This window comes from Puntigrus tetrazona, chromosome 5, assembly GCF_018831695.1.
Source record: "Puntigrus tetrazona isolate hp1 chromosome 5, ASM1883169v1, whole genome shotgun sequence".
Taxonomy (NCBI): domain Eukaryota; kingdom Metazoa; phylum Chordata; class Actinopteri; order Cypriniformes; family Cyprinidae; genus Puntigrus; species Puntigrus tetrazona.
Genome location: NC_056703.1, coordinates 9742298 through 9758332, shown reverse-complemented (window position 1 = coordinate 9758332; position 16035 = coordinate 9742298). Strand labels below are relative to the sequence as shown.

The window sequence follows — 16035 nt, the reverse complement described above, 5'->3', positions numbered from 1 at the left end:
CAATTAACAGGCCAATTAACAATATTTTGAATGTTGATTATGAATTATGAAACAGAATAACAAATCGTTAATCATGAAACAAAACAGCAAAAATATAAAAGGAGATATTTAAAAAAAAAAAAATGAATTTAAAAAAAAAAAAAAAAAAAAAAATATATATATATATATATATATATATATATATATATATATATATATATAATACAAAAATAGTCAAAATTATTCTACTGCAATTAAATAAATTGTAGGTAATTGTTTACATTTTGACAAAATCCTGAATTAGCTTTTTTGTATATCTGCGACAGATTTTCGTTTAGAAGTCAGAATATATTTTTAAAAGGCAATCTAAATACAGAAAATATATCAGTTTAATTGGACTTGATTCACAACCTGTTCGTGTGACAACTGTTATTTTCTTTGTTCACAAGCATGAGCGACACTAAAACCCATACAGCTGAAGCTCGATTTGTATCAGATCACTTTGTTGCAGCTGATTCTTCATAAAATCGATTTACCACGCCCTGACGAAGCACAGTTGGTTTAGATGTGTCCACGGAGCCAATCAGAAACGTCTGACCCGACCCGACAACAAACCACCACGCCGTCCCGAGATCCGGCAGAAGGTCGCCAGGGTTCATCATCTGTGCGCACTAAACCCCATAAAACAACCTTCACGGTCTCTGCAGTTGGGTTCTTCACTCAACGGGACAAAGCCATGAAAGCATGAAAATGGATGAAAAAGGCGAAATGCATTTTGACAAACTGTCTGCAACTTCTGGCGCACTGAAACCAGCACGATTCCACATAAGCTGAAGGCTTCAGAGAGGAGTTATTAGCTACCTCCGCTGTGAGGATGAAGTGACTCTTGAAGATTACGTTATGAAATAACCCCACAAGCAGCGAAGTTGAGAGAATGGCGTATCGCCACTTCATGCCGGTCAGCCCTACTGACCTCGCTGTTAGTTCGATGCTTGGACAGCAGTCCCGGTTTTTTCCTGTTGGATACGGGAAGCAGCAGTTTGCGAACGCGCTCCATAACTCGGTTCGTCTGGCGCTCAAAGACGCCGCGTCTCCCGCGCACCTCTCCGTGGAGACGAGAGCACCTGAGGATGACCCCGTGGTTCACCTGGAAGGCAAGGAACTGTGGGGGCAGTTTCACAGAAGCGGCACGGAGATGGTCATAACAAAGTCTGGAAGGTAAGCAAGTGGTTTAAGGTTTAAAAAGAGTTGTTGTTTTTTTTTTTGCACGGACCGCAATGATTCACAGCCTACCGCTCATGCTGTTTATTTCTCTAAGTGTTACTTACTACGTGTTTTTGACTTGAATTTTTGTTGACGAGTAAAAAAACGTCTTTTGCTTCTCTGAGGCGCATGTTTCCAGCTTTCAAAGTGCGCTGCAGCGGCTTGGACAGAAAGGCGAGGTACATCCTGCTGATGGATATAGTCGCGGCTGATGACTACAGATATAAGTTTCACAACTCTCGCTGGATGGTTGCTGGAAAGGCCGACCCAGAAATGCCCAAACGAATGTACATCCACCCGGACAGTCCCGCTACGGGGGAGCAGTGGATGTCCAAAGCGGTGACATTTCATAAGCTCAAACTGACGAACAACATATCTGACAAACATGGATTCGTGAGTATTTCACATCGTAATTACCCATCAAAATGACTCTTTGTCACCAAGTTAATTTAACGAGGGCTACAACGTTCAACAAGTTGCTCGTAGCGAGCAGCACATTAAAAGTTTTTTTGTGTGCAAAAAAAAAAAAAAAAAAACAATTATAAAAAATTTAAAGTACACCTAACGAGGGCTACAACACTCAACAAGTTGCTCGTAGCGAGCAGCACATTAAAGTATTTTTTGTGGTGTGCAAAAAAAAAAGTATAAAACATTTAAAGTAGGCCTAACGAGGGCTACAACATTCAACAAGTTGCTCGTAGCGAGCGGCACATTAAAGTTTTTTTTTTTTTTTTTTTGGTGTGCAAAAATAATTATTAAAAAAATTAAAGTAGGCCTGATTTTTGTGAAATTTGAGCAGAAACGTTTCTTTCGATTATTGTTTTAAAAATATCACGAAACGACCTTGCCGAATGATATGCTTTGTTTCGCAGACCATATTAAACTCCATGCACAAATATCAGCCGAGGTTTCATATCGTTCGAGCCAACGACGTCCTCAAACTTCCGTACAGCACGTTCAAAACCTACGTGTTTCCCGAGACAGAGTTTATCGCCGTGACAGCGTACCAAAACGAAAAGGTGACACAAGCCAGGCATTAGCCTAATAAAGTTGTAAACGATTAAGAAATGTGGTCTGTTAATTACTGTGTTGACTTTTACAGATAACTCAGCTGAAAATTGACAATAACCCATTTGCAAAAGGATTCAGAGATACCGGAAATGGGAGACGAGAGAAAAGGTATTTTTTTCTTATACAGTCCTTATTAAAAATTAACTTCTAAAATGCACCAATTGTGCTTTTAAATGTCTTATTTTACAGCAAATTCTATTATCAGAAGATAAAAGCTGAATAATATTAATTTCAGAGATTTAAAGACAGCCGTACTGCTCGTTGTACTAAGCAAATCTGACATTTGTAAAAAAAAAAAAAAAAAAAAAACACGAATATTCCCATGAATATTACAAATTGACTTTATTTGATTAGTGCAAAATTGTTCTTATTTACATCGTTTATTTGCCTCCTTGTTTATTTCATTATCTCTTTATTTAAACGTTTACATTAGATTTTAAAACCTCAGATTTTCAGTGTGATCTTTTGAGCAGCATTGTCTGAAAAAATACTTTTTAATATCCACTCACAAATATATTTTTCGATAATTAGGAAACAGCTGTTGCATCAGAAAAGTGATGTGGCCCCGAAAAAAGCCTGTGTGTCCACAGAGGACTCATCTTTCGACCAAAGTTCATCAAATCCTTCAATTCAAGAAACAAACGTCGTTACATCCACTTCAACAGGTGTTTGGTTGGGATTTGTACGAAAAAGACATTTATAAAAATCCATAATAAATGTATACTTATGTATAAATGATTTACTTACGACATTAATAGTATTAATTGGCTTTTTTTCCCTCTGTTTTGTTATAGATATTATTCTTGCTTTTGCTGATACACATTTATGAGATGTTTATTCTGTAGATGCGAATGAGAGCGACGTCGATGGGTACGGAGATGAGAAGGAAAGCGATGAAGATGGAAAGCATTCAGTTTCTCAAGATGAGCAAACTTCTGCAGAAATCTCAACAACGGTGCAAGAGTCCAAGGACAATTCAAAACAGGAGCTGCAAGCAAATTGGAACACATGGCTCAACAACAAAGAAAAGCATAGTAAAGAGGTTACTGAACGTTTAACCTTGGATAGAAAACATGCAGAACAATGCAAGTTTGTAGATGATTTGAATGATGTTTCTCAGAAGGCTTCGCTCACTCGGCATTATTACATCCCCGCTCCCGGCCTGATTAATTCTCTGTGTGTGCCGCCGCATGTCTTGTCAAATTTATGCCAGTTTAATTACGTTGGAACACTTCCGTTTTTGGCGTCTGGAGCAACAGGTCCTTGGTTATGCAGAAGGTCAAATGAAGGGGAGGGTCAAGATTACACCGCTTCAGTACCGACCTCACAACGAAGATTTATTGGCATGCAGCAGCAAAGAACGACTTCTCAGGTAGGCGGACAATTCGTGGCCTGCTCGGCTAAATATATCACAAAAAAGCCAAACAAGATTAATATAAAAAACCCGAATGCACATAAAACACACTAAACAAGTGTTTTGTTTTATTGACTTTAGCTTGTGCATGAAAGTTAAAAAAACCCCCACCAGCAACACTAATAATAAAACATTGATTTGATTTGACTTTTTCAGGGTGTGCTTGGAAATTTCTTGTCTTATCCACAGAGTTACACGACCTCATCTGCCGCCACGTCCTCTGCCGCATCGTACCAGGTTCAAGGACCACCCTTTTTCAGCGCTAGCTATGGATCCCGATGCGGACCCTGCCCTTTTCCAATGTTTCTGCACGGCCGAAAAATGCCACAAACCAGAACCGATACAAATCAGCATGCTGGTATTGCGACTCCTGGTTCAAAACCTAATGAGGATCAAAACACACAGCGTCGAGATCTCTAGAGACGTCTCTACAGGAACAAGATCAGCTGTAATGATGTGCATTTAGTCGATTGTATGTATCAACCGTCTGGATTAAAAATTAATATATGCTATTTATTCTTTAGTCTTTACCTGCTGTATAAAAGTGTGAAAAATATTTAAAATACACAAAGTTGCAGAGCAACCATTAAATAAATTTCATACAGTTTTCCTGTGTTTTTCTTCTTGTTTTTCGTAAACATGGGACTATGCAACTCAGTTAAGCATATTTTAAGCTATAGGCAATATCTAACAGTCCTAGTAATATTTTTTCAGTCTACCTATAATTAAATTATTTGATTCTTTTTTTTTCTTACTAATATACTTCTCTAACATAAACCTAGACCTTTTTTACACCTGAAATTAGGTTTATATGTTTAAGATTAAATACTTAATATATGAGATAAACATACAACAAATTACCTCAATATTTTATTTTCTTGCGGCTAAAATCCGCCCCTCTATGATGGTCATGATTTCACCACAAGAGGTCACTCTTGACTGTATGATGAAATCAGATCTGACGGGCTACTGAATAAAAAGGTTCACTCACGGTAGGGGTCTTAAAACGTATTTAAAATTTCATATTTAAACATTTCAAATGATGCATATTAAGATATATTAGATGTTATTATTATCTTATTATTAAACGTATAATACATAATGTATTACGTAATATATTACATTTATAAATGCAGCTCTAAATAAACTATATACCACCCCAAACGTATATCTATGTTTGCCCTGTAATCCAATACATATAGTGGAATCTATAAAACTACTAACGTTATTAATGTATGGTTAGTAATAAAATGGCGATAAACTGGTTAAACAATTATCTCGTTAAATAGCTACATTTTCAACACAACCGAGGGCAAATGTTTATTAATTGTAATAGCAAAATGCATTTTATTTATAGTATATTTATGTTTATTTATTTATTTATTATTAATTCACACAAAGTTAAACTCAAATTTCAACCAATATACATAAAGGATGTGCACAGTATAACAAGATCATAAATAGTAATTTTCCTTCCTCTTTTCCATTACATTTGAAATACAAAATACAAATAATACATTACATTTGAAATACAAAATATAATTAATACATTACATTTGAAATACATAGCGGCGAAATAAAAAAAAGTTATTGATAGAAATAATACTGAAAATACATTTGAAATGACGTAACGCTACACAAAATAACGTCATCATAATGCGCCGCTTGTCCGTTGTGCATCCCAGTTTTAGCTTGTGTTTACGGGTAACGTTAGCAGAATAATATGGTACATAGTCGTCCACGATACGGAACATAAGTCGCATATTATGAAATAAAACTCGCCAGTAATATGTCTGCTGGCATTTACATATGCAACTGGCAAAATCTCCGCTAGGTATTGCCTCTCGCGTTGATTAGCCGGAAAGATTATTTAGCCGCTGATAACTTAACCGCTGTTCAGAAGCCATGCCGCAGATTTCAGTCAACTATATTTTATTATGCGGACAGTTCTTGCTGCTCTTCACAGTGCTGCTTTTACAGTGTCTAGAAGGCATTCACTCGCAAAACTCGACCGAGTCACCCGGAAACAGAGTAACCACCAGCAAAACAGTTCTGACCAGCGAGCAGCCAGAAGAAAACGTGACGGAGAGCGTTATACCTACAGAAATATCAAATCACACGGAGCTGTATGAGTACAGCCCTCCATCACCTGTCGTCCTCTGTCGATACCTGTGAGTAAACATCTCCTCTTTTCAAGCACGCGGCCTGTTAAGTGTAAACAACTCGTCACGCGTGACTTATAATTATTTGATGATATTTCTAACTTTTATAGACCAGAGGAATTCATATTCTGTCAAGATCCAGTCGACCACGGAGGAAATGTTTCTGCCTTTCAGGAACTGGGTTATGGATGTGTAAAGGCAAGTGCATTTTAATTGGAAATATATGATGCACTAATAATTTGCGCGACAAACAGCCAAGCTAAAACTTATTATTTTTTTGTAGTTTGGCGGTCAAGTGTACAAAGATGTAAACCATACCCAGGTGTTATGCACGGCACTGGATGGCATAGAGTGCGCTGGACCAAGGGAGTTTCTCAGAGGCAATGAGCCATGCATTAAGTAAGTGAAAGGGTTCCCACAATCGGAACTATTATATAAATTAAGATAATTGCAGTTGCCTATTAAATAACACTTTATTTACACTTTTCAATTATATTGTAATTTTATGTACTTTATGGTCAACTGTAAAACATTTCATAATCTAGTTATTGCTCTTGTGCAGATTAAAACCTGATTGCCAGCTATTTATATATACTCACAAAATGTGCTGAACTATTCATTAGTGGATCTAGTAATTGCAATTTACTAGAAAGGTTATGGAAAATGAAACTGAACATTGGAAAAGGTTGGTAAAAGGTTTAATAATAAGGTTATTTTATGATATAGCACCTGTGCAATCTCATTATCTAAACAGATAAATGACAGCAGACAAAAAATAAAATGCAGATAAACATGATATGGATTTATTACATAAAAACATGAATTATTTCATGGAATAAAACATTCAGATCATACAGTTAGAGATAGGTTTCTTTTCTTTCAAAAGAAAAAATTGCTTACATTAGATTGAAGCCAGTTACACAAAGTGTTTTTTGAACTGCTCTTGAACCACAAGAGCGTTACAGAATTATTAATTTCTGTACCACAAGAGGGCAGTGAAGTACTGTGCGTCCCAGATTCACTCAGAGCGTGTGTGTACTGTACCTTATGCTGTGTAAATCTCAAGAGTGGCCTTCAGTAAATAGAGCTGCATCAATTTCAAAGCTTTACACTAAACAAACTTTAAGGCCTGGATTCACAGACAGGGCTTAGCTTAAGCCAGTAATAGGCCACGGTTAAATTCCGATTTTTTTATGCAGCTTTCACAAAAATGCCTTTAGAAGAAAACATCATTGGTGCACATCTTGAGACAGAATAATGCAAATGACGCATTTGAAGATATTTTCAGTTGAGACAGTTAAAACATTCATCTTAGTCTGGGAAACCTGGGATAAACCGGTTACATTTGTTAACCGTTTTCCTTTGCGATTTATTAAGATACACAGGACACTACTTCATCACCACCCTGCTGTACTCATTTTTCCTGGGGTGTTTTGGCGTCGATCGGTTCTGTCTCGGGCACACTGGGACCGCGGTGGGAAAGCTTCTTACCCTGGGAGGTCTTGGCATCTGGTGGTTTGTGGACCTCATTCTCCTGATAACAGGAGGCCTGACTCCCAGCGACAGCAGCAACTGGTGCACTTTCTACTGATTTCAAAAGGCTGATTCACCTTTCTCACGCTCACAAGCGTATAATTAAAACACTGTATGCATATGGGCTTACATTGGCCTTATCTCCCATTTATTATTTGTAAAATACTGTTCTCGTTTCTTTTGTAAAGTGTTTCCATGAAGCAATGTTGTAAATAAATGGCATCTTCAAAGAGTAAAAGTCTTCATAGATACGTCAGTATTTATGACGATCCGAGTCAATTTTTTTTAAAGATATAAAATCTAGGAAATCACAAATCATAATAGACTACACTTGTCTTTGTCTTTTACGGCTGTGTGGTCTTTCTGAACATGCTCCCCGCTACGAAATGTTTAAAATCCAAGTTTTGTTTTCAGGGCTGGATTGCAGACTGTGCCAAAGCAGCTGCAGAGATGTTACAGATCTTATTTTAGACTGAATACCTACAAAGAGCTGTCAAGGGACAGATGTTATGAAACAGCTTGCAATTAAAAATACATACAATAATAGTCTCTATTAAAAGCTTGCATCCTTTGGCAGAATTCCCATGGCTTTTTTTACACACCATTAAAACGCAATTTGGTGAGAAAGTACCAAAAGTTTTTTTTTTTTTTTTTTAAATTAATTTTCTCTTTCGTGTTCCATTGTGTGTTTCTTGTACGTTATGTATTATTTACTTACTGCCTGTTGGGCTGCTGAAAACACTATGCACTTGGGGATATGCTGCAACACATCCAAGTGCATTGCTAATTCAATAACCAATTACTCACAATTTTTGGCTTAGGTAAAATCAGAGTACAAAGGCTTGTCTGGTGAAAACGCAAATTAAAAACGATTGAAAGCAGCAGTTAGTAAGTGCATGCAAGTGTGTATGTTGACCATGTGATGATTACAAAACACAGTGCTTGCTTTCAGAGCACCACATCAGCATATCAGGATGATTTCGGAAAGATCACGTGACACTGAAGACTGCTAAGTAAAATTGATATTACAATCAACCAGAATTATATATATACAGAAGAACAATACAATCTTAACAATTGTGTATTTATATCAAAAAGCGTCACTTGGCCTAGACGCCTTCTGATACTCCGTATTATTAATATAATGCCCCTTTCAAGCAATGCATGTTTGTGGATAATATATTATTTGGAGGTATGTAGATGGTATGAGATCAGTCCACTTCATCAGGAACCACTGTCAGTGTGATTTCTTCATTAGCACGCTGCACCATCAAAGAAAGAACTTGGTTTGACTGCACAGCCCGACTCACGTCCTCTGTAGAATGCACTGGTTGTCTGTTAATGCTGATTATCACATCCTGGTTGAGCAAACCAGCGCTACAAAGCAAATTGCAATATGTAAAACGTTGTTTTATTCTTCGTTATTATGCTATTTTTGTATTGTGAGGGTTAATTGCAACAGTTAACTCAGGATATGTATCTAAAATAGTAAAGCAACAGAGAGTCCAGGGTGTGTTTAACTATCTGTAATTTGTTTAAGTGGATATTCAAACTTATTCAATTAAAAAGAGAGATTTCTTTAAAAATTATCATTCTGTCGTAATTAAAAAACGTTTGGTTACCGGCATTCTATTAAGTTTCACAGAAGAAAGAAAGTCATACAGGTTTGGATTTAGGTGGACTACCTCTTAAAGTGTGTAATGGCAGACACTAATGCAGAAAAAAAAAAAACATAGGGGGAATGTCATAATAGGATAGAAGTGCTGCAGGAAAAATATATTCATTGGACAAATATTTAAAGGCCTTTATGGTATAGGATGAGGGTATAAATCTTGATGTGACTGAAGGTTTTGACAGTATGAAAGGAGCCCCTGGGCCTAGATGAGTGAAGAAAGAGGTGCGGTTGGGGTTAATAAGGAGGTGTAAGAGAAGGTGTAGGCAAATCCCTTTACCTGAATGCAGCTGTCCCTGGAATAACCTCATACACATACACCCCTGAGCTCACATCTGGAAAGTTGCTCTCCTTCTCCCTGAGCTCCCTAATCAAACTTTAAACAAACATTATAATAATAATAAAAAAATAACAATGTATCTCACCAAAAGCATATTTGAATAGAAGAATATAAAAAAATTCACTTACGCAGCTGAAAGCTGAAGCATTCGCACTCCCATATATCTCTTTTTAGTCAGTCTTCTTCCTAAAATGTAAGAGAACAGCTGCTTAATTCAATCAAGATTAAAACAAATGAACAGTTCAAAAGAAGTTTGCAAACCTTTTCTTTGTCTGTCATAAGAGTCTGCAAGGAACTGACGTATGCGGTCCGAGGGAATGGCAAATGATATTCCTGGCGTAACCTTCAGCGTGTTTATGCCGATGACATCCCCATCCTTGAAACCGCAAACAGGGAGCATAATATTGAAATGCACTGCAATGAATGAACAGCTACCTTGAGACACTCAAGGGACAGTGATCACTGGGTGCACTGGCTTTATCTTAATAATTAATATTTTGTGAATATATTGATATATTGAAAATAGAAATATTAAGGTCATGATTAAGACAAATACAATGTAAGGCGTTTGTAAGTACGTAGTTATACATACCAGTAGTAAAGCCATATCAAGTCGAAATACAGCTTTTTGGCTTATAATATTGCATTGTTTAATTCCAGTATTACTGTGCGTCTGTGCACTGCTTTTTTATATTTTCAAGTATCCATTGTACACTATAAATGGAAATATTTTATATTGCAAAGCCAGATGCATGCTTGAGCCTGAGGCTCCTTCAAGGACACATGTTGTGTTTTCCTTTACAAAGATCAATAGAATAATATAAACCACTGCAGGTAATTTGCCCAGGGTATACTAAATTTCCAGATGGAAGCAGACACAGAAACAGTAGAAGCTGCACAGTAAGGAACCATGAATACCAAAATTGAATGTTGCGCAAATAAAAACAAAAGTTATAACCTTGGGGGAAGTTTTCCGGAAACAAATAGGCATAAACAAATCAGTAGCGGCTGAGAGAGAGAGAGAGAATCATGTTTAAAATATACTTAATGCCCGATAAGAGAGAGGAGAATAAAAGGTCCTTACCAAGTTTACAAGAGGTCCTCCTGAGTTTCCATACTGTGAAAGAAAACATATAGTGTTCTATTCAGATTCATATTCATGAACACGCAGCTATACTATATGTAAAATGGTTACATTTATAATGGCATCTGTTTGGATATACTCCATATCAGAGTTGTGTAGGCCAAGTTCATGACCTCCTCGGTGGGTAGTGCTGATGATACCAGTGGTTACTGTGTTTTGAAGAGAAAACGGGCTTCCCACAGCCACTACAAACTCTCCTGGCCTCAGTTCTGAAGAACGACCGAGTAAAAGCACTGGCAGGGGAGTCTGCTTAAAACAAAGAGACAGCGTGTATTATTTCATTTATTAATCTAATACATATTCTGCCAGCTTCCTGATTTTTCTAAACAAAGGAAAGTGATGTATATTTTTAAGTTGTTTTGACCAATAAAATGCAGGTTTTTTATATAATTGATGTTCCTTCTCCAGACACATATCCAGATTTAACAGTTTAAATGATGGCTGTCTTTAGAGGAATCGCCCCCAACAATGTTAACTTTTGACAGAGTAATTTTTTTGTGATTTATTTAAGATGGTTATTGCTAACTGAAAATGATTTAAAAAGCCAACTGAAATAAAATACTAAAATTAAATGAAAAACGTACATGTGGCTTTGGAAACTGACTGAAATAATGAAATAAAAAAATCTAAGCTGAAGTAGTCTACGAAAATACTAAATGTTGGATAGAAATGTTGCCAAAAAAGAAAGAAAATAAAATAAAAAATAAGTAATTCAGAATATGAATATAATACTCTTTCTGAGAGCATACATTAAATACATACGTTTGTAATATATTATTTATGATTTTAGCTATACATTATTAATTACTTTCCTGAGGTGAATGTCATGGCAGGTGCCATTTTTGTTTATAAGTTATTTGATGTATTTCCACAGTTAAACCTCTGACTGAGCAATTGCTTAGAGGGCAAAGTTGAATGTTGATAAGTTGCATCTAACACTTAATATATCTTCTGACGTTCAATTTTTGTGCTAGAAACAGGTAGTTGCGAAGTGGAAAGACTATTAGCTTGTGAGCTGTCAAAGCACAGGCTATTAAAGGGTGTCACAACTTTTATTGTTTGGATTTCTTAACATTTGCACAGCTCACTGTAATCACACAGCCTTTTTTGAGCACGTTTTTTTTGACATCTTTGCCGTCACCTTTTTAGAAGACTCTAATAAGTTTCCTTGAAATGTTTGAAGCCAGCAGCCAGTCTAGGCCTGAGCTTGCCCCTGCCTGCCTGTGCTCTGTAGGATGCATTTTTATGACTCCAGGCTTGATTACCAGGGCTTCTGGAGCAGGACGCCTTTACACTCTGTCCCAACCTTGACTCTGCAGGCTACTGCTGGGGGGCTGAGCACTGCAAAATAACAGATTGCCATCTGCCTCCCCGGCACTTCTTCCCCACTTTTCTCCTCCCTTTTGAAACCACAGGCAGCCATACACAGTCTGGGAACTGAATTAAAGTGATTACCAATCATTGGACTACATGCTGTTGCTATGGTCTGGGTTATGGTGAAACATTATTGTTGCTGGCAGAGGATGCTCTACGCTGCTGATCAAAGCTTGCCTTTATAGACGTCTCAGGAGTTAGGTGGTTCTAAATCAGTCTGAAAATACTTTTTTTTTTTTTTTAAATCTCTGGGCTGTTTTGTATTTCAGCCAGGAGATATTTCAGGGCTCTGTGCTGGTTCTGTTTACAAAAGCAGGCTGTCGATTGCAAATAGACATGTTGTCTTGCATGGTCACAAGCGCAAAGCGAAAATCGGCTGGAATTTGTAAAACCGAGACAAATTTTCTCCTGAGAAAATCAGAAAACAAATTAACCATGTCAAGAAGCAGAATCTAATTTTTGGTGGCACAAGCCCTTGCTGACTCCAGAAACATCTGCTGGACTGCCTCCCCAAGATTAATTTACTTGCAGCAGCTGTGAAGCTAGTCGCTGATGATAAACCAGAAGACCTGAACGGTAAAATGCAAAGACAACATATTTTTTTCCAAGCAATAAAAAGTATTTCGACCACTTAAGACTTCTGGAGTCTAGTTTTTGGTCATTGGTTGAGTCATTTCTCCATGATATCTCCATATCTTACCTCCGAGTCGATCTTAATGAGAGCAATGTCTAATTTTTGATCCACATCTTTGATTGCGGCATCGTAGAGCAAGCCATTTTTTAGCTCCACTTTGATATGTTCCTTATTGGTCAGTACATGTGCGTTGGTGACGATCCACCCGTCCTCTGACACTATAAACCCTGAACCACTGGAAACAGGGATGTCTTGGTTGGAAAACGGTTGTCTGGAAGGAAACATTGGGAAAACAGTACCTTGGTGCATGAGTTAGGTTTTGAAGCACAACAATTTTACAGGCAAATTCCAACTTATTCTCTGCACTTTAAACATTCTGTTCATCAAAGAATTCTAAAAATGTATTACGGCATCTATTTTGAACATAATACCAATAAATAAATACATTTATTTAACCAGTATATTAGAATGATAGAAGAATCATATGACAATCAATACTGGAGTAACAATTACTGACAATTTAGCTATGCCATCACAGGAATGAATTACAATAATTATATCTATTAACATTAAAAACAGTTACTTTAATCATATTTGTACAATCTGACTGTTTTGCTACATCAAATAAATTCACTCTTGTTGACCAGTGTATAACATGCTTTTTCTTAAACTGTGAAATGTAACAACAAATGTTTATTCTTTATGTTCAGTAATAAAACTGCATATTTTGTCACATAATTATATACTAAACTTTAATGTATGCAAAATGCAATAAGAGTTATCTTGTAACACACAGAAATTCCAATTCGAACAGAAGTGTTTACATATTTATTCTACTCTGATTTTTGAACCTCTGTCTAAACAGGCAAGCAAAAACTATTATGTTGTCATAATTTAATCACATATGGAGAGTTCAATCTGGGGGTGCTAAGAAAGAATACAAAGCATTATAACCAGCATGTCACTCTGTGCTCAGCATCTAAACAACCAACACCATCTGTCCTTACCTACTAAACAGTTCTAGATGGACCACTGCAGGGGCAATCTTATCCACCACATCTGCTATGAAGTTAAATTTGTAGCGCATGCTGCTTGGATTTCGAGAGCCTATCAGATCAGACAGAAACAACACAAATTACTTTAGAAAGTAATACTTTCCTGTTTTTAAATAGAGACCTGTCTGAAAAAAACGTGTGCGCGAAACATGGGCTGACAACTTTGTAAAATCTGATAATGTCACAATGTCGCTCTTCAACATGTTGCACATCAACAATAGTAATGTGTGGGCACAAGCTATGAGTAAAGCAAACAGCCCCGTGGAGCTCCTTTCTTCAGCTTGCTACCTGAAGGCACTGGGGGAGAACTTGTCACACAGTCTCTGCATAAATTGATGTTACATGCTTATCTCCAAGTCTGTGGCAGTTGACAGCAGCCTCGCTCCTCTGAGAGAAAGTCAGGGTCCCGACATTGCATGCACAGGTTTCACTGGGGTGAACCACAACAGGTAAACACAGAACATATTTCTATAACGAGAAATGAGAAGTCATATTCTATCTTACTTTTTTTTGCAAAAACCGGGATGTGGCTAAAGGTTATGCAATCCACATGTTACCTGTTGACGAAATCATTGTTCCCATGACTATTTATTTGCATATTGAGTCTACCTTCAGACCTGAATTGCTTGTGACATTGTGTTTTCCAGCCCTTTCGGGACCCCTGAATTTGGCAACACATAGCTGACAGAACATGCCACATGGTTTTTATAGATAGATCATATATCCCAAGGCATAAACTGTCAAAACAAAATAAATCTGAACCTTTTGGCCAGAAGCCAGGGAACATTTGTGTGTATAAAAGCATACAGGAGCATACGCACACACATATATATGTATATAAAAAACTAAAAACATATATAATGCATATGTTTTTTGCTTTTAAACAATGTACTACTACCTTTTGAAAACTCACATTATTTTACTTTTTCTGTTTAAAATAAAAAGTCAATGTTGTTATTTTGCATACAACGGAAATTAAAAGAGCTAAAGTTTCAAAGTACAATTTTCAGTGAATAAATTAAAATGAAAACTTAGAATACAGTGCATGTGTCATGCATGTCCTTATGAAGCTTGACAGCCTCCTCCTGGTCCCTATTATCATTCCCTGTCTGGGAAAAAAACAAAAACAACAGCTCAGAGGTTCTCCATGGTAGAATGAAAGTCATATGAGTTTGAGTAAATGAAGAATATTTATTTTTTGGGTGAACTATCCCTTTAAAAAGAAGGCTTTTAAAAAATTATTAATTTACATACACCTTATGCCTTCTCTAACAAAAGTTCAGCTAGAACGATTCTGGTGTCAGTAGGATTGTGTAGAGCTCAAACATTGATCATTGCCTCTGGCACCACACTCATTTATAGAAAACAATAAAAAATGGCTTCTCAGTGCAGTACTATTTGTGCTAACACTGTAAAGGGACCATTTGATACAATCATCTGTGTGTCAAATCATATCTCATGCTGTGAGAATGAGAAAATAACACAATATGATGATTCACATTAGCGCTACAAATGTAGAAATGGTGGAAATCACCCACAGGTATCGTGGCAAGATAAAAAGAAGGCATTTAAAAATGTCAGCAATAATCTCTTTCCCATATACAATAACATTTTTGGTAGCTATAGCAATATCATCCTAAGGTTCAGTTCATTTATACAATCGACATGCTATGATTTGGCTTGTAACAACAAATGACAAAGAAGCTGTTGACATGAACAACTCCTCTAGTTTTCGCAATATGCAAAACTGCTGAATGCCAGCGCTGACATGAATGCTATCAAAGTTCCCTTGACATTGAAAAAGATTTGAAACGCTGCACCTCTTTTACTGCAGAGGTTTGTGGCTTAAGACATAAATCTATTATCACATAAACGCCTCCTCTTACTTTTTCATGAGGGGATTCGGTTGAATTTTGCATGAAGCTGTAAAGTTAAGATGCACTCAATCATATCAGATATGATATGCCCCTTCAATGACTTTTTGATTTGCACCTAAGTATTGCGAAAGTAAGTGTAGTATTTCAGCGATATCTGTGCTAGACATGACATGTGCGAAATATGCAAAAATCTGGTTTTAAATGTGTCATTCCTGTAAATCTTAAACTTGAAAAACCTGCGCTGTGATTTGTGAGTTACAGCTAAAACGTTCCATCAAGATTAAAAGTACTGGTTTTTCTAAAATAAAAATAATTTTATCAGAATTTACGAGAAGTCAGTCATTTGTTTTGTTTAGATTATTTTGCTTAGGGACAGGGAAATGAACACAATGATGGTGGCATAACAGTGTAGCCTACAATAGCTATAGCCTACAACTGCAAAACAAAAATCCCTCAAATACTTTATTTTGTGCATTTGATATAATACAGTGATCAATAATAACAAATAGCTAATCAC

At 36.7% G+C, this 16035-nt stretch overlaps 3 protein-coding genes across 6 annotated transcripts in view; 2 read left to right on the top strand and 1 right to left on the bottom strand.

Moving 5' to 3' along the window:
* Positions 1-499: 499 nt before the first annotated feature.
* tbx3b (T-box transcription factor 3b) lies at positions 500-4299 on the top strand. 2 transcript variants are annotated; one of them, XM_043240165.1, is made up of 7 exons: positions 500-1197; positions 1368-1635; positions 2115-2261; positions 2345-2421; positions 2845-2978; positions 3159-3685; positions 3917-4299. In XM_043240165.1, exons 1-7 carry the CDS (start codon positions 914-916, stop codon positions 4145-4147), a joined length of 1668 nt encoding a protein of 555 aa, XP_043096100.1. In that variant the 5' UTR covers positions 500-913; the 3' UTR covers positions 4148-4299. The 2 variants fall into 2 exon arrangements, with proteins under 2 accessions (XP_043096100.1, XP_043096099.1); XM_043240164.1 differs by having other exon boundaries at positions 3884-4299.
* A 1076-nt stretch (positions 4300-5375) lies between these two features.
* tm2d2 (TM2 domain containing 2) lies at positions 5376-7681 on the top strand. The gene is made up of 4 exons (XM_043240507.1): positions 5376-5898; positions 6000-6087; positions 6173-6288; positions 7267-7681. The coding sequence occupies exons 1-4, from the start codon at positions 5633-5635 to the stop codon at positions 7478-7480; spliced, it is 684 nt and encodes a 227-aa protein (XP_043096442.1). The 5' UTR covers positions 5376-5632; the 3' UTR covers positions 7481-7681.
* Positions 7682-7889: 208 nt separating this feature from the next.
* Positions 7890-16035, bottom strand: part of htra4 (HtrA serine peptidase 4) — a 9293-nt gene continuing 1147 nt past the window's right edge. The window contains exons 1-9 of one of the 3 annotated variants that reach the window (XM_043240505.1): positions 13930-14716; positions 13594-13693; positions 12653-12857; positions 10630-10827; positions 10519-10551; positions 9696-9810; positions 9563-9620; positions 9375-9470; positions 7890-8799 (exon numbers count right to left, since the gene is read on the bottom strand). In XM_043240505.1, coding sequence (XP_043096440.1) covers positions 8634-8799; positions 9375-9470; positions 9563-9620; positions 9696-9810; positions 10519-10551; positions 10630-10827; positions 12653-12857; positions 13594-13673 — 951 coding nt within the window. In that variant the 5' untranslated portion in view covers positions 13674-13693; positions 13930-14716 and the 3' untranslated portion in view covers positions 7890-8633. Of the gene's footprint in view, positions 8800-9374; positions 9471-9562; positions 9621-9695; positions 9811-10518; positions 10552-10629; positions 10828-12652; positions 12858-13593; positions 13694-13929; positions 14717-16035 lie in introns of those variants that run through there. The other 2 variants (XM_043240503.1, XM_043240504.1) reach the window with 2 other exon arrangements.

Excerpts from the sequence above, each read along its gene's own strand:
- tbx3b (XM_043240164.1), top strand. The coding sequence starts at position 914 with ATGGCGTATCGCCACTTCATGCCGGTCAGCCCTACTGACCTCGCTGTT. Across the intron at positions 1,198-1,367 it reads GTCATAACAAAGTCTGGAAG|GCGCATGTTTCCAGCTTTCA; the intron begins GTAAGCAAGTGG and ends TGCTTCTCTGAG. Across the intron at positions 2,979-3,158 it reads CGTTACATCCACTTCAACAG|ATGCGAATGAGAGCGACGTC; the intron begins GTGTTTGGTTGG and ends TTTATTCTGTAG.
- tm2d2 (XM_043240507.1), top strand. The coding sequence starts at position 5,633 with ATGCCGCAGATTTCAGTCAACTATATTTTATTATGCGGACAGTTCTTG. Across the intron at positions 6,088-6,172 it reads TGGGTTATGGATGTGTAAAG|TTTGGCGGTCAAGTGTACAA; the intron begins GCAAGTGCATTT and ends ATTTTTTTGTAG. Across the intron at positions 6,289-7,266 it reads GGCAATGAGCCATGCATTAA|ATACACAGGACACTACTTCA; the intron begins GTAAGTGAAAGG and ends CGATTTATTAAG.